General features: G+C 35.4%; 1 protein-coding gene across 7 annotated transcripts in view; it reads left to right on the plus strand.

Moving 5' to 3' along the window:
• EIF4G3 (eukaryotic translation initiation factor 4 gamma, 3) overlaps nucleotides 1-26,283 on the plus strand; it is a 280,669-nt gene that overhangs the window by 75,671 nt on the left and 178,715 nt on the right. For all 7 annotated transcript variants that reach the window (XM_014534341.1, XM_014534335.1, XM_014534338.1 and 4 more), the window contains one exon: nucleotides 19,962-20,081. Coding sequence is in view for 6 of the 7 variants with exons in the window: in XM_014534335.1 (XP_014389821.1) it covers nucleotides 19,962-20,081 (120 nt within the window). In the remaining variant the exon portion in view is untranslated. The remainder of the gene's footprint in view (nucleotides 1-19,961; nucleotides 20,082-26,283) is intronic.

The raw sequence follows: 26,283 nt of genomic DNA on the forward strand, positions 1-26,283 counted from the left end.
GGGGGGGGGAGGGGTATGGGGGATGCGGGAAGAGACTGGACAAAAATCGTACACCTATGGATGAGGACAGTGTGGGGGGCTAAGGACAGAGGGTTGTGTGGGAACTGGGTGGAGGGGAGCTATAGGGTGGAAAAGAGGAAAAACTGTAATGATCTGAACAATAAAGATTTATTTTTTAAAAAATGCATGGACTCTTAAGAAAAGAAAAGAAAAAAGTTTAGAGCCCTGGCCCGTGTGGCTTAGTTGGTTGGGCATCATCCGGTGCACCAAAAGAAAAAGTTTAGGTTACATTTGATGTATGGTGCTAAAGATTTCCGTCTAAAATAGTTACAGGAAAAAAAATGAAGTTTTGTTTAATATTTAAAGAGATTCATTTCTAGCTCTCTGGAAAATCTGGCATTGTAGAATGGATGACTTATTCCCCAGGGATTCCAAGAAACTGAGGTTGTAGCATAACCTAGTATAAGATGATCATTAAGTGTGATGGGAATGCAGGGTAAAGAGGAAAACTGAATAGTGAAGATAGTGATTTTTACTTGTATAGGAAAGAAAACATATTAGGGATGCAGATATTTATAAATGACAGTGTTTCTTTGTACCATCATACTCAGCAATAATAAAGCATAGCCGTATACTTGTATATGTCCAGTAGTTTACCTTTTAATTTGTGTTGTAACTTGTACTAAAACCAAACATGCAAAGCAAGTGCTGTGAATGGTAGCAAAAACTTGTTACTGTTGTATTTAAGTCAGTAGTTGTTAAATTTTAGTGGGGCTCACTCCTGAAGTTACTTAGTAGGTCTAGGGTGAGGCCTACGAATGTGCATTTTTAACAAGTTCCTAGGTGATGCTGATGCCACTGGTCCAGAGACCATACTTTGAGAACCACTGCTTTAGGATTAGTGCAATTCCTGCCTATCCTCCTCCCCCATTTGTATAATGAAAATCAAAATTTGTAATAATTTGATCCTAGAACTATTTGGCTTACCCCTAATAGGATCATTATGCCTAATACTAGGATCTTAAGCTAAACATTTAAGTATTTATAAATAATTAAATATTACAATAGCTACCATTTTTAAATTATTTTTATATACCAAGCATTGTGATGCATTTGATCTCATTTAGTATGTTCAATGAACTGCAGAATTGTTTTTTTATTTTTTCCTTTCACAGAGGAAGAAACTGAATTTAAGTAGTTTGCTTATACAATATCTGCATAGTGGAGCCAGAATTTAAACTCAGGTCTCTGAAAAACCCATGTTCTTTTATTAATGTCATTGGGCCTGCTTATAAGATAACTTGAATCAGGACACCTTCTGCTTTTGTTCCTTGTTTCAGACTTTTTGCCTGGAGAGTGATGACCATTGACTCATCCTTAGTATGGGAGCATATATCTCATGTCTCACATCACTTGGACCTGTGTCACAGCAACTTAATATTGTGACTTTGATAACATAAATTTATGCTTATTTATAGCTGAATACTGAATTCACAGTTCTGATACTTCGGAATATGAAACAATTTACTTAACCTTGATTAGTTAGATAAATGGTTCATTAGCAACTGAAGGAAAATCAGCAGAAAAAAAGCAAACTGTAAGTTTACAGAAATTAAGTTATAAATTGGAAAATGACTAATACCATTGTAGTTGTTCAATTTATACCAATAATCTCCCAACTATCGTACAATTTTTTCCATGGTGAAAAGCTAAGAGCTTTGGTTGTGAGACTTTGGAACATATAAAAAGAATGTGAATATCTCCATTAGAAGCTATCACTTTCAGGGCAGTTGTCAATTGTTCATCTGAGAGCTGGGACAGCAAATGGCCTACAAAATATGTATTCCTTGAAAAATAAGGCATTAATTTCTTATGTTCATGTATATGTGTAAAGTTAGTTTTCTTAAAATGGTTGGACTTAGTAGAATAGATATTCTTTACCACTATGTTCCTTTCTCAAGACAGTTATTCCTAATTGATTAAGATTTTACTACTAAATTGGGAAGGGACCTTAGAATCTAGCCAAAACCGGTTTGGCTCAGTGGATAGAGTGTCGGCCTGCGGACTGAGGGGTCCCGGGTTCGGTTCCGGTCAAGGGCATGTACCTGGGTTGCGGGCACGTCCCCAGTGGGAGATGTGCGGGAGGCAGCTGATCGATGTTTCTCTCTCATCGATACTTCTAGCTCTCTATCTCTCTCTCTTCCTCTCTGTAAAAAATCAATAAAATATATTTTAAAAAAAAATTAAAAAAAAAAAAGAATCTTAAGGCACTTCTTTGGACAATGAAAGAAATAAAAATCTTTACCATCTTGGCCTGCTCCCTTAAATACTGTAAGGCAGCCCTGGCCATCTGAGCTGTTCCTGGTATTTTCAGTTGATATTCTAAATTCTAAACTACCAAATAACCATATTATAAGTGGTGAGATTTGGTAGAATTAATAATTTAATAAAATATTTATGCATAAATGTCTAAGAGGCCATTTGTCTGTAAGTCCTGTCATAAGTATTCCTTACATCCTGCCCCTGTCCATTAGGGCTGCAAGGACTTGAGCAGATGAGTATCACAGTGATGATTGCTCTGTGTGGCCTCAGGAACAGAGAGGGTAATGTGAACCTTGCTTTTTCAGCTACATCATTGGCTTTAAATAGGAATTTATAGGCCAGTGTGGAAACCTAATTACGAAGTTTCAAGTAGCAGATTTTGTTTACTATAAAATAAATGTGCCTGTTAGAAAAAAATGAAACTCCGAGAAAAGCATAACAGAAAAAAAAAATGATCCATGATCTTGCTATCAAAGGGGCATGCCTCCATTTTGATATGTTTCTTGTAAATTTTTTTGTTGTTCACTTAAAAAAGATGAAATTAGGGTATTGCAATTTCATATCCCTCTTTCTTAAAATTATAAGCAACTTCTCATTAAAAAGTCTTTCTAGCCGAGACCGGTTTGGCTCAGTGGATAGAGCGTCGGCCTGCGGACTGAGGGGTCCCAGGTTCGATTCCGGTCAGGGGCGTGTGCCTTGGTTGCGGGCACATCCCCAGTGGGAGATGTGCAGGAGGCGGCTGATCGATGTTTCTCTCTCATCGATGTTTCTAGCTCTCTATCTCTCTCCCTTCCTCTCTGTAAAAAATCAATAAAATATATAAAAAAAAAAAAAAAAAAGTCTTTCTAACGATATATCTTAAGTTTGTAGTTACCTATTCCTGAAGGGGTATATATAATTTTTGTTATAATAAATGTAATATTCAAACAACCGCCTCATGGTTGTAATTTTTTCTGACTAAATAATACCAATTAACAAAAATATCAGGAAATAACATTGTGAAGTGAATGAAAAGCAACCATTTATAATGTTTTCTAGGGAATTTCTTCCAGGTGCTTTATATTTTAATAGACATATATAAAATGCATACATATAACTTTAAAAGTTATATACATATAATTGTTAAAAATAATTTTATTGATTGATTTTTTTTTTGAGAGAGAGAGAGGAAACATTAATTTGTTGTTCCACTTATTTATACATTTGTTGGTTGATTCTTGTATGTGATCTAACCACAGGGATGGAACTCAGCCTTGGTGTATTGGGACAACACTCGAACCAACTGAGCTACCCGGCCAGGGTATACATATAACTTTAAAAACAAACAAATATTTATTCATACTTATATGTACTGCCTGTAGTTGCATTTTTTCTTAGTATATTGAGCATATTTCATGTTAGTATACAATTATACATCATTTTAGTGAACCGTGACTTGTGTCATTAAATACAGAACTACATTATTACTGGATTTTTTGTTATATTGGGAAGAAAGAAGAAAGTGTTTTTAGTGGTGGAGATGTTTATAAAGAACAGTTTAACAGTTTGATTTATATAACTAGTCATCTCTTATGGGCCTTTGGGTCTGGTTTTATAAATAATATTGCGTTGAACACCCTTGCACATTGATCTTTATCTTGGTAATTTCTTTTTTTTTTTTTAATAATATATATTTTATTGAGTTTTTACAGAGAGGAAGGGAGAGGGATAGAGAATTAGAAACATCGATGAGAGAGAAACAATGATCAGCTGCCTCCTGCACACCTGCCACTGGGTATGTGCCCGAACTAAGGTAATGCCCTTGACCGGAATCGAACCCGGGACCCTTCAGTCCGCAGGCCGACGCTCTATCCACTGAGCCAAACCGGTCAGGGCTCTTGGTAATTTCTTTATGATGATTCTTAAATAGCTGGTTAAAATTTATCCACCTATTTAATGAAAACAGAGCAATGGAATACTATCTATGGTTTTAAAAAGCAAATAATTTAGAAGGGTTTATAATGAAAAGAAACCACCCTTGTCTACACTTCACCCTTCATTCTTGTCCTTCAGAGGTAGCTCCTTTTAACTATATTTGATTTCAGTTCCTGTGGCATTAGCTCTGTATTTCTAAATAATATGGTTTTCCTACCAGTGTTAGATTTGTCATTATCCATTGAATCTTTGCTTTGATGGATGGTGTTTCAGTTCTCTTACAATTCTTCTTTCTTTTCTCTATTTCCTCTCAATATAATGAGGTCACTGTTCTTGGTCCCCTAACAATTAACTAAGAAAACATTTGATGAAAATAATATTTTAAAATGAAACAGTTTGTTGTTTTTTCTAAAACCCATTTCCTTTTTAACTCTTGCTTTTTGACCTCTTACTCTTTTTTGTCTGATTATTTTTTTCCTGGTTTCACCTGTAAGAAAATTTATATTGTCAATTCTTATACTGAAGAATGATAATCTCCATGAATCTTTCTTGTGAGTCTCTCAGTACCTCCCATGTGTTTTTAAGTCTTATCTTGTCTGTTCTAAGTATTGCTACCCCAGCTTTCTTTCTTTTTTTTTCTCAATTTGCATAAAATATCTTTTCCCTCCCCTTCATTTTTCAATCTGTGTATATCTTTTGATCTGAAGTGGGTCTTGTATCCATTCAGCCACCCTATATCTTTTGATTGGAGCATTTAGTCCATTTCCATTTAATGTAATTATTGATAATTATATATTGTCATTTTATTAATTGTTTTATGGTTGTTTTTATAATTTTTCACGTTTCCTTCTCTTGCTCTCATAACATTGGTGACTTTTTAAAAATAAATATTTTTATTGATTTTAGATAGAAAGGTAGAGGGAGAGAGAGATAGAAACATCAGTGATAAGAGAGAATCATTAATTGGCTCCTGCATGCTCCCCTACTGGAGATTGAGCCCTCAACCTGGGCATGTGCCCTTGACTAGAACGAATGCGGGACCCTTCAGTCTCCAGGCTAAGCCAAACCAGCTGATGACTTGTTTTAGTGATTTGTTTGGGTTCCTTTCTCTTTACTTTTGTGTGTGTACCTATTATAGGTTTTTGGTTTATGGTTACCATGAGATTGCAGCAAATCAGTTACATCTTCAGGCTCTGCTCCTAATTTTAGTTTTCTTGCTATTTCAACCACATCTGCAGTTATTCCTCCACTGAAGTCTTGAACTCTCAAAATCATCCCTGAAAGTTGGAATCAATATCTTTCAAACTCCTGTTAATGTTGATATTTTGACCTCTGCCCATGAATCATGAAGTTCTTAATGTCATCTAAAATGGTGAATTCTTTTCAGAAGGTTTTTTTTTTTTACTTTGCCCAGATCCATCAGAGGAATTGCTGTCTATGGTAGCTATAGCCTTGTGAAATGAATTTCTAAAATAATAACACTTGAAAGTCATAATTACTCTTTGATCAATGAACTGCAGAAGGGCCGTTAGCAGGAAAAAAACGTTAATCTTATATATCTTCACCAGAACTCTTTAGTGACCAGCTGCATAGTTAATGAGCAGTAATATTTTGAAAAAAAAAATAATTTTTTTTTTCCTGGGCAGTAGGTCTCAACAGTGGGATTAAAATACTCTGTAAAGCATGTTATAAACTGATGTGCTATCATCCAGACTTTGTTGTTCCATTTATAGAAGACAGGCAGAATTTATTTAGCTTAATTCTTTTAAATATATATTTTTATTGATTCATAATTATTTTAAATATATATTTTTTATTGATTTAAGGAGAAACATTTGACTCTTCCCTTTCACTTAAACTCGTAGAGGCCATTGTAGGGTTATTAATTGGCCTCGTTTCAATATTGTTGTGTCAGGATAGTGAGGCCTGAGGAGAAGTAGAGAAATAAACAGGCAATTGGTGGAGCAATCAAAACACACAAATTTTTTGATTAAGTTCACCATTTTATATGGGCATGTTCATGATGCTGCAAAAACTATTGCAAAAATGATATGAAAGATCATTGTTCACAAATCACCATAACATAATGAGAAAGTTTGAAATAGTATGAAAATTACCAAAATGTGACAGAGATACAAGTTGAGCAAATGCTGTTGGAAAAATGGCGCTGATAAACTTGATGGACACAGGGTTGCCACAAACCTTTAATTTGTAAAAAACAAACAAAATACCCACCACAGTATTTGTGAGGGCAATAAAATGAAGTATGTTTGTATAGAAAATAGTGTTCTAAAGAGTATGGGCATACCTTTTGGAACCAGTGATCATTTCCTTTAAGAACCTTTTTCAGAACATATAGGAATTTATTTTATTACAGAGTCAGTGAATTTGTCCTTTTTTCAATAGCCAGTGATTCAGTGTTAAATTTTTATTTCATTTGCTAACTCGTTTTTGTGGGCATAGTAACAAAGCAGATATAAATGAATTTTGTTACCTCATGCATATCCCTCAGCCGGTAAAATCCTTTGATGTTTTAACCTAAACTAATTGAAAACTCATTTCTTCTTAATTTAATATTTTATATTATAAAAATAGTCATTGATCTTGCACATCCATGATATGAATTCATGTAATCTGTGGTTACAGATGTTCTAGATACCAAATTAATTTTAAAAGTAATGTGTATCCACACTAATAAAAGAGAAAGATGCAAATTGACCATGCCTTCACAATGCCCACCAGCCAATCAGGAGTGGCTATGCAGATTAACCCAACAAATATGGCCGTTTAATTTGCATATGCAGGCACTGAGCAGCTGGGGGTAACAACACAGGCGTTCTGCACTGCCCCAGCCGCTCCGGCCTCTGGGCAGCGTGGGAAGGAAGGCAGCTCTGGGCTGGAGCGAAGGCAGAAAGATGGCTCCAGCCAGAGCAAAGGCGGTGCCAGCACCCAGGGGAAGGAAGGCCCATTCTTGCACGAATCTTAGTGCATCAGGCCTCTCCTGTTCTTATAATGGTCTTCATGAACCTAAAGTTTAATTTGTGGATAGAAATACTAATAGCTTCCATTTTTTTTGTATCAAGCACTATACTAGTTACTTTCCAAAATTGATTTCTCATCTTCATTATATCCCTCTAAGATTTTATTTTATAAGGCAGGAAAGTGAAAAATCCTGAGTTATTCCCCATAGTAAAACTGCTGTTAAATGATAGAGCTGAAATTAGGTATGGTCATGTTTTCTCCTATTGTATTTTCAGTAACTCACCTTCCAATATATGGAAGAAGAATAGAAAAAATTAAAGTGAATAGTTAACTAAGATAGAAATATTATTTGCTGTTGTGTCAGCAAAGCCAATGATCTGAATGAAGTTCAGGTTAGGTGAGTAGGATAACATACTTCTAAGTCTGCCATGTCTTTTCTTGCAGCCAGAAGTGAATCTTTATAGGTTTCTTGTTGATGCCTTTAGGTAGAAACCATAAATCATTTCTGAAGCCCTTGATTAAAGTTATTTAATCAAGTTGGTTCTTTTAAATTAATTCTCATATGAAAATCATCTTTCTCATTACCAGGCAGCTTGCTTCCTCAGCGTTGGCTTCTGTGTCTGTCTCTTTATTTGAGATAAAGTTAAACCATACATAATTCACTCATTTAAAATGTACAATTCAATGGATTTTAGCATATTCAGAGTTGTACAGCCATCACCACAGTTAATCTTAGGGCATTTTCATTACCCCGAAGAGAAACCCTGTGTTCCTTATTAGCCCATCACTTCCCAACTCCAAAGCCCTAGGCAACCGCTAATCTATCTTTTACAGATTTGCATATTAGTATGGATGTTTCATTATAAATGGAATTATACTATGTCTGGTACTTTGTGATTACTTATTTCTCTTAGCATAATACTTTATTGCTGAATAATATCTGTTGATAGATAATACTATATTTTATTTATCTGTTCATCAGTTAATGGTAGATATTTGAGTTGTTTCCACTTTTTGCTCTTATGAATATGCTATCAACATTCATATACAAAATATTTTGGTGGACATTCTAGCCTCTGTCTTACCCTCAGAAAATACAAATGAAGTAAGATTTCATCCCCATTTAAAAATTGTGGTGGCTTCCTTTTGCTGAGAGCAAAGGAATTTGTATATTTTCACAATCTGGCTATTATTATAGTTGTACGAGTGTCATTTCTTTCCACTTAACTCTCTGCCCCCTAACTCTTTCTTGTTTGTAGAACATGTTTCACCTTCTTAGATCTGTACCCATTAATTTCTGTTCAAAATGCTGTCTCCAATTCTTGGTCTGATGCTACCAAACCTCAGACCTAATTACCCCTGGTTTTCAGCAATACTTTAAATTTCCTGGAGCATTTTTCACATGATTTTATATCTTTATTTACCTGTGACTTCTTTCTATTGGAGCCCTTTAAGGACAAGGGCTATTTTATCTTTATAGCTTAATATAGGTAAGATTGAGCATTGAGGTTTGGTCAGTGTTGACTGTATGGCAGAGGAGGCGAAGTTAGGAATCATATCAAATTGGTTTATACTGTGATCACTGTGTGGTATCTCTTCTGTCCTAACATCAGTAGACTCATTATTTAAATGAATTTTTTTGTTGTTGTATGTCAATTATCTATAATAATAAAAGTGTAATATGCAAATTGACCAACAGCAGAACAGTGGAATGACCGTCCGGACGACCTTCCGGACAAAGCTGGGGCTGCGAGGGCCGAGGCAGCTGGGGCTGCGAAGGCCTACTCTTGCACGAATTTCGTGCATTGGGCCTCTAGTACCGCAATAAAAATAAATAACCAACCTAAAGAAATTTGTTGTTATGTTTTTCCCTTCTCTATGGTGCTGGGCTCATATTGATCCTATGATTGACTGCTGAAATTGGTGTCCTTCAGTCCCCTTTGCTTTTGAAATTCTGAGATTCTCATTTCGGTTTAATTTTAGTCTAGGCCCGTGGTCGGCAAACTGCGGCTCGCGAGCCACATGCGGCTCTTTGGCCCCTTGAGTGTGGCTCTTCCTAAGCCTTAGGAGTACCCTAATTAAATTAATAACAATGTACCTACCTATATAGTTTAAGTTTAAAAAATTTGGCTCTCAAAAGAAATTTCAGTTGTACTGTTGATATTTGGCTCTGTTGACTAATGAGTTTGCCGACCACTGGTCTAGGCCATTACTGATTTATTTTCTGATAATCTTGTATTTTTGTTTGGAATTATAAGAAGAGAAATAAACCGTATTGACTCCATAGAGAAGGTTAGCATTGTCTTGAGTATGCAACAATTAATGTTGACCAAATTGATCCAGAAATAATTTTTAGCTTTGGGTTTTGCCTCCTGGTTTATAAATTTCAAAATTTTTTTCTTTTCATTTGCTAGTTTGAAAAAAAATATTTTTAATTGATTTTAGAGAGCTGGGGAAGGGAGAAGGGAAGGGAGAGAGAGAGAAAAAAATACATAGATCAGCCACCACCTACACATCCCCAATTAGGGATTGAGCAGCAACTTAGGCAAGAGCCTTGACCAGGACTTGAACCATCGACCTTTTGACGTTTTGGTGCACTAGATAGTACTCATTCAACTGAGCCACATAAGCCAGGACTTATTTGCTAGTTTTTGTTTTCTTTTAAATGTATTTTTGATTTTAGAGAGGAAGGGAGGCGGGGGAGAGAAACAATAATGAGAGAGAATCATTGATAGGCTGCCCCACTAGGGATTGTGCCCTGACGGGGCAATCAAACTGGTGACCTCTTGGTTTATGGGTCAAGTCTCAACCACTGAGCTGCATCAGCCGGGTCATTTGCTATTTTTAATTTTTTAAAATTTTATTTACTTTTTTGGTAATCCTCACCAGAGGATATTTTTCCATTGATTCTTAGGGGGAGTGGAAGAGAGGGAAAGGCAGAGAGAAATATTGATGTGAGAGAAACACATCAATTGGTTGCCTCCTGCACGAGCCCCGACCAGTGCCCAGGCTGTGGAGGAGCTTGCAACCAAGGTACATGCCCTTGACCGGAATCGAACCTGGGACCCTTTGGTCTGCAGGTCGACGTGCTGTCCACTGATCTAAACTGGCTAGGGTATTTGCTAGTTTTTATAATTCACTTAGAGACTACCTGGAACTTTGATAATCACCTACCTCTAAATTTATTCTCTCTAGCCCTGACTGCTCTCTTGTGATTAGATTCATATATATGGCATACTCTTTGTTACCTTTTATACCTAGACATATTTGGAGGGCAGTGTTTTTATTTTTATTTCATGTTGGTAGCATTGTTACTGATTGGTGGTAGGCACTCAAATGTTAATCATTGAAAAACAGCTAATCTTTCTTTTGTTTCCATTGCCAGTTACTAAATATGAAAAGAAATAGTCCTCAAAATTGAACCCTGTGATAATGAAGTCCAGGGTAGGACTGTTCATGATAACATCTGTTATTTGAGTATTTAAGTATTACTTGAATAATAGGAAGTTGCCTTTTTAAAAATGTTAAAAACACTTGAACATATAGGATTTCATATGGCTCAACCTAATAAATGCAGTTAAGAGTAGAGCAAAGAGGAAATTCATTCACTTTCTCTTTTTCTTGGTGGTGGGTGGGGATGGGCAGGGATAATTCCAGAGAGAACTTGAAAAATGTCATGATACTAAGTAAAACTTTTTAGTATCCACTGTCATGCTCCTTTTTTGTTGACAGGCCAGCTTGTTTCCTACTCTCTGTAATATCCGTAAATATTGGGAAAGAAGTGATCTGAAGGAAGATCTAGGATGATAGGAAAATCTCATCAAGGGGAAATCTTTCCTTACCCATTCAGCTGCTAGCAAATCATAGAATATTGAAATTAGCCACCTAAGGAAAGCTTTGGAATCTTTCCAAATTACTCCAGATTGAACTTGGTCATTTCCATGGGAGCTGCAGCTGTTGGAATGTTTTTAGATGACTTCACTAAATACACTTTATCTTGGGATACAAAAGTAAGGGATGGCTCTCAAGACACAAACCATGTACCCTTTTTACCTTTATATTAGTCATTAGTTGCTGAAAACATTAATACGACTTAAAGGATTCCTAGAGTTTTCCTTTGTAATAGTTTTAGTAAAGATTTAATTACTATGTGTTTTTTTCATGTATTTTCTACATATATGCAATAAATAAAATGTAAAGCTTTATATGTTTGTATATAATATTTAACAGTATATCTCTGTTTAGTCAATGCCAATTTGTCCAGATTCCAGTCATGACAGAATGATTATGTTCAGGAAACTTTAATGTTTTTTACATTTTATTATTATTATTTGAAAAGTGTAGTTTATGTACGATAATTCTTAATTGGCCAGGGTATTTTATCGAATCAAGTAATTTAGTGCTAAAAAAATTAACTTTATACCTATTGACTAATCTTAGTTTGCATGATCTTTATGGTTTTCCTTTATACTTTCAAAAGATATTTCTATTTATATTGGTCAGCAATCACCAAAAATTATTTATTTTATAGGAGATTATTTATGTAGAAATTTTGAATGAAAATTCACTAGCTAGCTGAAGTTTTCACTAAGTCAAAGTTTTAGAGGTTTTTCTTTTACAGCAGTATTTTCATACTGTTTTACTCTTGAGAACAACAACGACAGTATAACTCATAGCAATGTAACTAATATTTTACCCTAGGTATTTAGTAGTTTGCTTGTTTTGTCTTTAATCTTTTTTAGGGAGTGAAAGAAGATTATAACATACATGCATAAAAGAACATAAAAGAGTTTTAACAAATTATTTTAAAGCAATATCTCTATATTGCCTTCCAGGTTAAAACAAAACATTATGTAACCTTTCTTATACACAACTGCCTCTCTTCCCAAAGTAGTATATCTATCTGCCTTTAAAAAAAAAGTTCCCTGCTTTTATCTTGCCATCTATTTATGCATTTCTTCTTTTTCTTAAAATATTATTTTTAAATTATAGTTGACACACAATATAATATTATTTTCAGGTGTTCAACATAGTGATTAGACATTTATATACCTTACAAAGTGATCGCCCCGATAAGTCTAGTAGCCATCTGACCCCAAGCATAGTTATTACAATATTATTGACTATATTCCCTATGCTTTACATCCAGGTGACTATTTTTATAACTGGCAAATTGTATTTCTTTTTCTTTTTTTTTTATTGGTCGTTTCTTTTTTAAAAAATTTATTTATTGTCTAAAGTTTTATTGAGAGGCAAGCCCCCACCACCCCAGTGTCTGTGTCCATTGGTTATGCTAATATGCATGCATACAAGTCCTTTGGTTGCTCACTAACCCCCTCCCTCCCCTGCCATTTGTAGGATCTATTCTTGTTCATCAATTTATGTTGATCATTATATCCCACATAGGAGTGAGATCATGTGCTATTTATCATTCTCCAACTGGCTTATTTTACTTAGCATAATGCTGTCCAGTTCCATCCATGCTGTTGCAAATGGTAAAAGTTCCTTCTTTTTTATAGCGGCATAGTATTCCATTGTGTAGATGTACCACAGTTTTTTAATCCGCTCACCTGCTGATTGGCACTTAGACTGTTTCCAAATCTTAGCTATTGTAAATTGTGCTGCTATGACCATAGGAGTGCATGTATCCTTTCTGATTGATGTTTTTGGATTCTTGGGCTATAGTCCTAGAAGTGGGATTACTAGGTCAAATGGGAGTTCCATTTTTAACTTTTTGAGGAAACTCCATACTGTCTTCCATAGTGGCTATACCAGTCTGCATTCCCACCAGCAGTGCATGAAGGTTCCTTTTTCTCCACATCCTCGTCAGCACTTGTCCTTTGTTGATTTGTTGATGATAGCCATTCTGACAGGTGTGAGATGGTATCTCGTTGTTTTGATTTGCATCTCTTGGGTGATTAGTGACTTTGAGCATGTTTTCATATGTCTCTTAGCCTTCTGTATGTCCTGTTTCGAAAAGCAAATTGTATTTCTTAATCCCTTTCACCTTTTTCAACCAACACCGCTCTTGTGGTAGCCATCAGTTTGTTCTCTGTATCTATGAGTTTGTTTCTGTTTTGTTTTGTTCATTTATTTTGTTTTTTAGATTCTTTATATAAGTGAAATCATTAGGGAAATACAAATAAATGATTTATAAAAATACAATAAATACATTTTTTAAAAATTTATTTATTGTCTAAAGTTTTACATGTAACCTTTACAAATTTATTATTTGAGTGGCAAATGTAAACTGGTAAAACTGTTTACATTTCACAGTTTATCTTGGGATACAAAAGTATCTTTCTCTGCCCTTTTTTCACTTAGTGTATTACCCTCTAGGTCAGAGGTTCTCAACCTGTGGGTCGCGACCCCTTTGAGGGTCGAACGACCCTTTCACGGGGGTCGCCTAAGACCATCGGAAAACACATATATAATTACATATTGTTTTTATGATTAATCACTATGCTTTAATTATGTTCCGTTTGTAACAATGAAAATACATCCTGCATATTAGATATTTACATTATGATTCATAACAGTAGCAAAATTACAGTTATGAAGTAGCAACAAAAATAATTTTATGGTTGGGGGTCACCACAACATGAGGAACTGTATTAAAGAGTCGCGGCATTAGGAAGGTTGAGAACCACTGCTCTAGGTCCATCCATGCTGTCACAATTAGCCAGATTTCATCCCTTTTCATGGCTGAGTAATATTCCATTACATATGTACCACATCTTCTTTATCTGTTTGCCTAATGATGAGCACACACTTAGATTGTTTCCATTTCTTGGCTATTGTAAATAATGCTTTAATGAACATAGGGGTGCATATATCTTTTCGAATTAGTGTTTTGGATTTCTTTGGATAAATACCCAGATGTGGAATTGCTGGGTCATAAAGTAGTTCTGTTTTTAATTTTTTATGAACCTCCATACTATTTTCTATAGTAGCTGCACCAATACTTGTTATATGATTTATTGATGATAGCCATTCTGACACATATGAGGTGATATCTTATTGTGGTTTTAATTTGTATTTCCCTAATGATTAGTGATGTTGAGAATCTTTTCATATGTCTATTGGCCATCTGTATATCCTCTTTAGAATAATGTCAGTTTAGGTCCTCTGCCCATTTTAAATCAAATTGCTCTGATTTTTTAATTGGTGTTTATGTTGAATGAGTTTTTTAAAATATATTTTGGATATTAACCCCTTACTGGACATGTCATTGGTGCATTTATGTATCTTTGAACTAATATAGTCAAGTTTTGCCTTTTTTGGATCTTTTTGTTTGAATTATACTATTCTTCTATGTTTTCTTTCTTTTTTAAAAAAATATATTTTATTGATATTTTACAGAGAGGAAGGGAGAGGGATAGAGAGTTAGAAGCATCGATGAGAGAGAAACATCGATCAGCTGCCTCCTGCACACCTCCTACTGGGGATGTGCCTGCAACCAAGGTACATGCCCTTGACCCGAATCGAACCTGGAACCTTTCAGTCCGAAGGCTGACGCTCTATCCACTGAGCCAAACCGGTTAGGGCTATGTTTTCTTTCAGTCAGTATTGTTTATGATAGCCATCCAGGTTGTGGTGTGTTTTTCTAGTTTTTCATTTGATTTCTTGTGTAGGGAAATGTTATCGATCTATTTTCCTGTTAATAAACAATTGAGTCATTTCCCTTTTGTGGTTACTAAGAACAATACAACTATGAACATTTTTGTGTTTTTCTCAGATTTATACCTAGATGTGGAAGGGCTGGGTCATAGGGCATGCCTATTTTAAGGTTACTAGCTTAGCCAAATTCTTTTCCAAAGTGGTTTTACCAGTTTACATTTGCCACAGGAAATGAATGAGAATTCTGGAAGTTCCACATTATTGCCAGTGCAGAAATATAATAATCTATAAAAAAGTTTCATGAGCATATTTTCTTTTGCACTTAAATACAACATGTGCATGCGTGCATACACACACACACACACAACAGAGTACTCCAAGGATAGTTGATTTATTTTGCTTAGGATTAATATTATATAAAAGATAAAAATCAATTTAGTTTTGGAGGTGGTTAAGGAGTTGCCATCATAAGATATTTTATACCTGCCTGGTAGGCGTGGCTTGGTGGTTGAGCACCAACTTTTGAAAGGTTGGATTCCCAATCGGGTACATGCTGGGGTTGCAGGCTCGATCCCCAGTAGGGGGCGTGCAGGAGGCAGCCAATCCATGATTCTTTTTCATATTGGATGTTTCTGTCTCTCTCCCTCTTCCTACCTCTCTCTGAAATCAATAAAATAAATTTAAAAAAATATATTTTATACCTCTGCTCCCTGCCTCTATAATTTAGATGGTAGTAATATCTTTGAAATAATGGTCAAACAGGTTTTTTTGAAAACTTATTACCTTCAAAGGACATGGATTACAGCAGTATGATCTGAAGTAAAATAACTTAGTCAGAGAGGGGAAACTTTAGTCAGAGATTAGAAAATTTAGTATTCATTAATTTCAGTATATTCTGAAAGAAGTATTCAAAGTTTTGTGTGACTTTGATTTTTATCCCCTATAACTTCATTAGCCCTTGTGCCATTTCCTTGGGATAGGATTGTGTTAACTGCTTACATCCTGTATAATTTCTAATTGAAGATGGTGTACCTTTTTCCCTGGCAATGATATTAAGCTCTATATTACACTAAAAGAAAATATATTCTGTAATGCAGTGTGACACTTGTAATAGGAGTCTCTTTGAATTAATTAGAGCATTATGAAGGTCAGAGATTTATTGTATATAGCAGTTTCTTTCTAGGAAGAATTTTTTAAAGAATAGCATGATTCTAGTTCTCTTATTTTGATACAGATAATTTTCTTTGGCTTGCTTTTATTAGTAGGGATCCCCAAATTTAGTTGTGAGTGCCCTACCAGAATATATAATACTAAAGGATTCTTGGAGTTTGGCATAGTTGTTAGCAACAGCATTGGATGTACACCTCTGGGATATTTGCCTGTGAATACTCTTTTTCACTGGTGCTTGCTTTAAGAAAAAGATTAAAAATTTTTTTAACTTGATTTGAGAGAGACAGAGAGAGAAACATTGATATGTTGTGCCACTTATTTATGTATTCATTGTTTCTTGTATGTACCCTGACCAGGGGTTGAACCCACAACCTTGGCATATTTGGACAATGCTCTAACCAACTGAACTACTTGGCTAGGATAATGTTAATGTAGCAGTAGCATAGTTCTTTTGGCTTTGGCAAGATGCCTTTTCTCTTTCTCTCAAACATTTGTTTTTATGGGGTGATACAATACTACTCTTAAAAAAGTGCACTCAAGCAATTTTCAGAGAAAAAGGAATGTCTATCTGAAATAATTTTAATTGTTCTTTTGGTCTTTGTCATTGTATAAATCTCTTTACATTTCTGAAGACTGTGTATTTTTTCTTTTTTTAAATTCTTGATTATTTTATGTATTTATTTATATTGAAAGTCGTCCACATATATATGTTTTGCCTTTAGTCCAAATTATGTTATTTTATTTTCCTGTTATTTGTTATTTCTACCTTTCTTGATATCATGTGTGGTGCTGCTGGATATATAAGTTCCTAATTTTTTAGGCAATGTATATTTTTAGGGGTATGTATCCCAAAATGGAATCTGTTTTTTGGTTGCTGTTAATCTTCACCGGAGGATATTTTTCCATTGATTTTTAGAGAGAGTGGAAAGGAGAGAGGGAGGGAGGGAGAGAAACATCAATTAGTTGCCTCCCACATGTGCTTGCAATCCAGGTTTGGTTCCTTGACTGGGAATCGAACCCATGACCTTTTGGTGAGTGGGCCAATGCTCTAACCATAGAGCCACACCGGCCAAGGTGGAATCATTGTTGAGTTAAGGTTTTAAGGCAGTTGTGATGTATGCTCTATAGTTCTGGGAGCATGGTAAACCCATTCACAGTATCTTATTTGTGACCTGTGTTTTTAGATCCCTGTCAATAAGGGATGAGGTTTTTAAAATTTTACTTTTGTTATTGACATGCATGTAGCAATATATTTATTTTTCAAATATTCATTCATTCACTCATTCTAATCCTCACCTGAGGATATGTTTTATTGGTTTTAGAGAGAGAAGAAGGGAGAGAGAGCTCACCGATGTGAGAGAGAAACATTGATTGGTTGCCTTCTGTACGCACCTGGACCGGAGATCAAAACCACAACCCGGGTATATGCCCTAACCACAATTTGAACCTGCGACCGTTTTGTGCACCTGTCTACATTTTAACCAACTGAGCCACACTATATTTTAATATCTATTATTCTTAACAAATAGCTTTCTTTTCTTTTACATTTTTCAATACTATCATTTATTGTCCTAGGTAAGTTTAATCTTGTTTTATCAGGATGAGTTTGATTTTATATAGCTTTATACAACTTTATGGCCTTCACTTTATTTTACTTTGCAAATTTTTAAAAATATTAAAAATGTGTATCCATTTTGATGTTTACTTTAGTGGAATGTCAAAATAATTTATTCTTATTTCAAAACATATGAAATAAGAATATAAATTTATAAAACCTTGTTGGGAGAAGTTATTTCTGATTATTAGTTTTGAAAATAGATGTTTAAATAGCTGCCCAATTTTTATCTTTTGAAAAATTTCTGATGAGATTTAGAAATGCTATAACATTTTATAGTAAACCTCATGCCCTTATAAAAAAATTTTATTCAAAATTGGAAATGAAGTTTTTCAAGAAAATCGTAGTTATTTAAAAAGCAAGAAAGAAATTAAATTTAATTTCATTACATTTTAGCATCATTCATGTTTCGTTTATACTGTAAATATTTTTACTGTAGTTAGTTCTCTGTGAGTCCATTTTATTTTAGCATTGGGGTCAGGCAGCTGAGCCTTTAGGTGTTTATGTCTATTTTAGATAGACATAAGGGATTCTAAGGTTAGATTACCAGGGAATCGATTTTATTCAGAGCTTTGGACTGATTGAATTCCAGGCAAATCTAATGCCATTTGGAGACCACTTTCTAAGAACTTAGAAGGAGAAAATGTCCCATTGAATGTTATCATTTCTTTGAATTATAAAGTTAGGCAGCTGTATTTCAATATACAGCAGTTGGTTTTTATTAAAATTCTATGTATTTTAGGCATTAAAAATTTGATCCTAGGAAGAGATCTGTAGTTTCCACTAGATTACAAAAGGCCCACTGAAATTAAAGAACCCCACTCTATGGAGAATGGATTCTTTAATATTAGATGACTGCAGAATTGCCCTCCACTCATGGAGTGCAGTGCTAGAGTGGTTTAGACTATGATAGAGAGGAGCTGGTTAGGATTGATTGACTCTAGAAAGGGGCCTGAGTGAAGTGGTCTCATATCAATCACAGGCTGATGGGCAGTTTATTGCCAGCAAAAAGTGGGGAAATGTAATTCTGTTTGCATAGAATGGTAGTTATTCTTCTGTTGTACAAGTTTATGGCTATTGAACTATCCTATATAATAAAGAGCTAATATGCTAATTAGACTGAACAGCAGAACAACCGTCCGGATGACCTTCCAGATGAAGCTGGGGCTGTGAGGGCCGGCTGAGGCTGCAAGGGGCTGTGAGGGCTGGCCGAGGCACCCGGGGCTGTGAGGGCCGAGCCCCTTGCACAAATTTCATGCATCAGGCCTCTAGTATTAGAAAATAAAAATGAGGAAAAAAAGAAAACACCTCTCTATCTCTTTACAACTCTTTTTAATATGACATTTATACTTGGAGTATGTGTATGTATATTCAGGGTGTCCCAAAAAATGTATACACACTTAACACCTGAGGGCTGTTTCTTTCTTTTGAGATTTAATCCATTGGAATTAATAATTACTCAAAGTATATATACTATGGGACACCCTATATGTATGTGTATATATGTAAACATATATATATAGAAAGTTATACATACAGAAACACCTACACATGTACATTTAATTTTTAAAATTTATTGATTTTAGAGGGAGAGGAAGATAGAGAGTAAGAGAGAGAAAAACAGTGGTATTTTGCTCCACTTATGCATTCATTGGTTGATTCTTGTAATTGCCCTGTCTGGGGACTGAACCTATAACCCTCGCACATTGGGATGACGCTACAACCACTTCACCTACTTGGGTAGGGCTATACATGTTCTTTTTAAAAATAAAATTGAGATTATACTCTATAAGTAGCTTTTCCTTTTTTGGGTTCAGGATTATTGAAGTGTAATTTACATGAAGTGAAATTCACTTTTTTTAGTTTACCATTATGTGAGTTTTGACAAACACATAGAGACATGTAATTCCCACTATAATCAAGATATAGAAGTTGTATCACTCCCCCAAATTTCTTTGTCTTTTTGTAGTTATTCTCATCCCCTTGCAGTCCTTTATCTTTTTTGTAAATCCTTTTACAAAATGTAATCATTGTACATTATGCAGTTTCAAGTCTGGCTTCTATTCTTTAACATATTTTTTCCTTTTAGAGTTTTGGTTTTAGATGATGCACAAGAACCTTCTATCAAATTGATGGAAATACTCATGTTTATAATTTTTCTAAGAATTTCAGTGCTTCAGTATTGAAAATTTAAGCCTTTTGTCAGTTTGGCACTTTAGTATAAATTGTGAGGCAGAAAATTCAATTTTAAAAAGTTTGCCAGTTTAGTTATGTTTATTAAGATTAAGTTACTATTATAATACTCTTACTAATAAAATAAATATTGATTTCCTCACAGGTAGCAAGACAGCCAGGACCCCCGACCCCTTCCCCTTATGCAGCACATGAAATAAACAAGGGGCATCCAAATCTTGCGGCAACGCCCCCGGGACATGCATCGTCCCCTGGCCTCTCTCAAGTAAGAAAAACTATATTTTAAAAATAATAAATTGCCATGTAAAATCATTTCTGTTTTTCTAAAGCAAATTCTAAGCAATAATATACATTACTTAAAAAGTAATTTCTATCTTGTCTTTTGAATTTAATAGTGGCTACTAACAATTTTATACATTTCATTTATGGAGGCATTCAAAGTGAACAGTGATTTTTAGTTTTTATTGTTTTAGAAATTAGAATGTATTCTGAAATTTGTTAAAACCACAAAACACTTGTTTGCTTTTCAGTGTGTAATCTGTAGTCTCCACTCTTCTCTCTTTCTTGGTGGAATGTTGGTGGTTATCTTCTAGTTTTGTAAAAAGTGGTGTATCTTTCCTTCTTGAGTAACTTTGGAGGGCTCTTTTGTTTGTTTTGGTTTTTTATTTTGTAAATAGATTATTGAAATTTTGTTAATCTTAAAATTTTGTTAAACTGTTAAAAAATAATGAACTCCTTAATGTATTTCCAGTTAAAAGGCACAGCAGACATTAAAACACTGTTTTAAAAAGATAACACTCTGGGTTCCCTGTTTTTTAAGCTATTTCCCAAGATATTGTTTTGCTTGCACCAACCCACCATCACATGCTTATTTGGGCTTCCTTGTGGTTAAGAGCTGGCCAGAGTTATAAAGTCTCGTACTGGAAGGAATGTGTAGAAAGTCAAGCCAAAAACCTTGACCCATGTTATTTGACATTGTTATTTATGCTTAAGAACTCCTTTTAGTAATGAAAATTAATTTTATAACATTATCTTCAATTTTGGCTTCCATATTTTAGGCCTTGTAAAGCTTGAATGATAAGAGATAAGCAATTACTTATTAAAAATAATGCTGAAAGTTAGTGATTATAAGTTATGGACTGGGACTGATTAATGCTAGTTTAGACTATAGAATATTTGAAGAAGCAATGTGCAGCTTGCCAAACCATTATTGAAATAGCCCTACTAAGAAATATATAAAATAATTCGGACTTAGTACTATGCTTAAACTCAGTCTAAATCATTCCTATTTAATTTTGAATTTTAAAAGTAAAACATGTCAAAATGAACTCTTGTTTAAAATGAGGTTCTTATAAGTACCGCGTGCTAACCGATTGTGCCACTGGAGCTCCTAAAATGAGGTTCTTGTGTTGGTCTTCATGTCACTGAAGAGAACCACCTACACTGTTAATAAGGTATATTGGCCTAACTCTAATCAAGAGAGAAAAACTATGTACTGCTTTGAATAGGGAAAGCTAATATGCAAAGTGTCCCCTCAGGAGTTTGCTCGCTCGCTATGATGTGTGCTGACCACCAGGGGGCAGTGCAGAATGAAGGAAGGCCCCGATCAGCAGCCAGAAGGCCCCAATCTGCCCTGATGACTGACCAGCCCTAGGGACCCTACCCATGCACGAATTTTGTGCACCAGGCCTCTAGTTTATTATAAAGGATCTTTAAATATAACGGAATTGGCGTAATGAAGGGTCAGCTAATATAAAAAGAGAACTCTAAAGAAAACAGTCATAATTCATTTCTTGAACATCTCCTATCTTGAACAATTTGGTTCTCGACCAAGTTGTTCACAGAAAAAAATGTCTCTGTTGTTGAAACAAACTTCATAGTTTTCCAAAATGGCAACCCTTTCAAGCTGATACCTCAGCATGACAAAAAGCATCTCTCTGGCAAAGGGAGAATGCTTTTGTTGCTGGGGAAATCAATAATTAGCACAATTTTAAAACATAAAGAGGCCATCAAGAGTGCTAATGTTGCTAAGGGTGTGAAAGAAACGATGATCATAGGCAATTGAAGAGAGGGAAAAACTCCTGTTGATTTGGATAAAGAAAAAGCAATTAATCAGTGACAGACATATAGGAGGCAGTGATGTATGAACCAGCAAAGATGCCACATGCTGACATCCCCAGATCGAGTACTAATAGTGTTTCCTTTAAGGCCAGTAGGGGGTGGTTCCATACATTTAAGAAAAGGAGTGTTTATTTACAGATTAAACAGTATATTAGGCATGTACTGTATATAAGAAAGGTCAAAATAGGGAATCATTGGGGGGGGTCTGGAATGGATTAATTCAACTTATATGATATTAATGGGAAAAAATGATTTGGTTTTTGAACAGATCACTTCTCAAACAGCCTGCCAGAACAAATTAAGTTCAAGAACCGAGATTCCACTGTATTAACAATAGCAAATATAAGGATCAGCTGCCTGTCCTGGGGCTGATGGAATAGCTATGGAAGAGCCTTCTCCATGGCTGATAGTGGAGAGTACACAGCTGTGGCTCACCTAATACAGTGGGGCCTTGACTTACGAGTGTCCCGACTAAGGAGTTTTTTGAGATACCAGCTGTCTCTCAGCCGATTTTTTGCATTGAGTTGACAGAGTAATTTGAGTTAACGAGCTCCTTAACGAGCTCAGTCTCGGAACAAATTAAACTCCTAAGTCAAGGCCCCTCTGTAGTAGAAATTCACTATAGCACCATTCCAGTGGAACATGCTAGAAATCCTTCCTGTGGAACTTACTGGAAATTTGCCCTATAGAATGTTGGGCAAGGCTGGCTTCTTTTTTTTTTTTATTTTTATTTTTTAAATATATTTTATTGATTTTTTACAGAAAGGAAGGGAGAGGGATAGAGAGTTAGAAACATCGATGAGAGAGAAACATTGACCAGCTGCCTCCTGCACACCCCCCACTGGGGATGTGCCCGCAACCAACGTACATGCCCTTGACTGGAATCGAACCCAGGACCCTTCAGTCCCCAGGCCAATGCTCTATCCACTGAGCCAAACCGGTCAGGGCGAGGCCAGCTTCTTTAGTATCAGTGTCCTTTAGCAAAGGCCTGTTGCAGTGCACAGTGACTGAGGTTCCTTACTGCATCTGTTTGGCACAGACACTTCAGATTACCCTCTGATCTGTTGGATCATAGGTGCCATGTGATAAACAGCTTGCATTGCAACCCAAACTTGATCCATAGCCTTCTTTTGTTCAGGTCCTCACTCAAAGGTGGAAACCACCCAGGTGACTCTGTAGATGAGTCAAGGTGTAGCACACTTAAATGTAGTGTACTGTGGACCTTACTGGATAGGGCAGTACTATTTCAGAGTTTGACCTAGTGGGAATTCTTATTAGTGATCAGTTTCCCTTTTGTAAATAACAGGATTGTATGAGATGAGATCTGAAGTTCCTTCAAGATCTCCATGAGTTTTAGAAACGATTTTAGATTTAAAACTAGGCAAACTTTGCGTTCTTTTTCATTTTGTATCTTTTAAAAAAAAATAGAAGTTTGTTATTTGAATTATCTTAAATCACTTATATTAAGCAAGACAAAAGTATTTCCTACTTATTGCTCAATGGTTGGCACTTTTCTATTTTTTCTTGGTGTCACTGTCAAGACTCCTAAGCTGTGTTCACAGTAATCAGTGAGAAGACATGCTCAGAATAATGCCAAAGTGGAGTGATACATGTTTTCTGCCTACTGTTCCTGGTGATTTCATTTAGTTCTTCTTTTTTCTTAGAGATTAACTTAGTTGTGTTATATAGTGGGCTGAGATGGTAATGACCCATGGGTTAGATTCTTCATTGTCTGTGGAAATGCCAAGAAAAGGACTTCTTCACTGAGGAACAGTGATTGATTATGCTATTTATTTTAACACTACAATTTTTATACTTTTTGTGTGATTTAAAAACATTTTTTGTCTTTCCTAAAGAAAATAAATTCTGATTTTGACAACTCTTGACAATCAGCCTTGCTAATCAGGATAAAGTAGAGGAAGTTTTGAAAGTTTTTTTTCACATTTCACTTTTGAAATTGATGAGTATTTACTTTCCTTCACAAAAGAAAGCAGAGTACAGTTGATAATTTTTATACTCTCCTTCTCCCCATGGAGCACATTGTGGCTATCTCAGGTAGTCTGAATTGAGTGGTGTTTGGAAGCTGCAGTCATGGCACATGAGGATTTGATGTTGGCTCGTAAACCTGCAGAATTGACTGCATTGTGTTGGCACTGTTGGAGCTAAATCTTACTCACTTTTGTTTTGTTTTATATTTTTAGTTGATCGTATGCCTATTTACTTAAAAATGTACACCTTGTTGAAAATTTCTTCAACAAATATTGCCATTAAACATTTTATAAATTAATATGCTGTTACAAATGTCATTAGTATGAAAGTTACAAAGGCGTAAAAAATATTCAGATCATTTATGTCTGTGGTTTTACCTGATATATGCTAAACAGTCCTGGTAAACTCTTTTCTCTAACTATTGAGACTTATTTTAATGTAGTCATATATTTGATTAGAGAATTTGAGCTCTTTTGTCATTGTTTTGTTTTTATTAACAAAAACAGTTGCAACCATGTTTATAAAGTAAGACTTCACCAAATGTTTCCTCTTAGGTGAATTTCATGTTTTTTGTTTTTTTTTTACTTACCATGAAATATTCCTAAAGTAATTTTTATATGCTTGTTTGATTATGCTTTTCTTTGTGTTACATGTAGCTAGAAAAAAAATCACAGTGAATTTTTTTTCAAAATTTCTGGGGTTAGATTACTGCAAGAGTAATAGTTAAGTACAATTATTGTTCAGACTTTCCTCACCATATACCCCAAGTTGTAGATTCCATTTGGCAAATCTACAAACTAGAACCCATATTTGGAAATACCTAAGTATAAAGAGTGAAAGTTTTCAAAATCAATTCTATATTATTCAGCACTGTTTTAGAAAGCCAAAGAATTTTGTAAAAACCAATCATTAAGAACTGATTGTGATTTCACATATGCTTCTTTTGTTGTCTGTGATATAGGCTCATTTTTGTTGTTGATTTTCATTTTCATTTGAATTTTGTGTGTGTGTGTGTGTGTGTGTGTGTGTGTGTGGAAGGGTTAGGATTTGTTAACATTTTTTAAAAATATTTTTATTGATTTCAAAGAGGAAGGGAGAGGAAGAGAGAGCTAGAAACATCAACCATTGATTGGCTGCCTCCTGCAGGTTGGACCGAGCCCACAACCCAGGCATGTGCCCTTGACTGGGATCAAACCTGGGACCCTATCCACTGAGCCAAACTGGCTAGGTCGGGATTTGTTACATGTAAGGAGTTGTTTGTTTCCTGTGGACATACCCTGGAGGCTCTTCTTTTTTTTAAAATATATATTTTATTGATTTTTTTACAGAGAGGAAGGGAGAGGGATAGAGAGTTAGAAACATCCATGAGAGAGAAACATCAATCAGCTGCCTCCTGCACACCCCCTACTCGGGATGTGCCCGCAACCAAGGTACATGCCCTTGACTGGAATCAAACCTGGAACCCTTCAGTCTGCAGGCCAACGCTCTATCCACTGAGCCAAACCCGTCAGGGCTGGAGGCTCTTCTTGATTTCTCTGGCTACTACTCTCACTTGTTATAATTGATAGTGCAAAACCTCTCTTAGAGTTTCCCTTGAAAGTTTATATCTCTTTGGAATTTCACCCTTCACTACTTTGCCATAGGTCTAGAAGAGAAACTCACTTTGGGGCCACCAGTCTATTTTTTATTTGCTATAACATGCAAATATTTTAGATTTTTATGGTTCTAAAAATTGCAACTTCAATTCAGTTACAGAAATTAGCATGTGCCATGACATTTTGGGATGGGAAATCAAACAGGAAAGTTTTAAGGAGAATCAGGTAATGGAGCAGTTCAACTGTTCAAAGTGCTTGTGATATTTCCCACAAAAATGTGTAGTCTATCTGTCTTAATCTGCTTGGGCTGCTGTAACAAAATACCATAGACTGGTTGGCTTAAACAACACACATTTATTTTTTTTCTGGATGATGGGAAATCCAAGATGAAGGTGCCAGCTGATTTAATTCCTGGCAAGGGCCTTCTTGGTTTTAGAAGTTCACCTTCTTGCTGTGTCCTCACATGGTAGAGATAGACAGACAAACAAGCTCTCTGCTGTGTTTTATAAAGGCACCCACTCCCATGGCGTAATCTAATCCCAGTTGTCTGCCAAAGGCCCCGTGTCCAAATACCATCACATAGGGCAGTGGTTCTCAACCTTCCTAATGCCACAACCCTTTAATATAGTTCCTCATGTTGTGGTGACCCCCAATTTCATTGTTACAAATTGAACATAATTAAAGCATAGTGATTAATTACAAAAACAATATGTAATTATATATGTGTTTTCCGATGGTCTTAGGCGACCCCTGTGAAAGGGT

Source organism: Myotis brandtii, unplaced genomic scaffold (genome assembly GCF_000412655.1).
Source record: "Myotis brandtii unplaced genomic scaffold, ASM41265v1 scaffold129, whole genome shotgun sequence".
NCBI classification, from domain to species: Eukaryota; Metazoa; Chordata; class Mammalia; order Chiroptera; family Vespertilionidae; genus Myotis; species Myotis brandtii.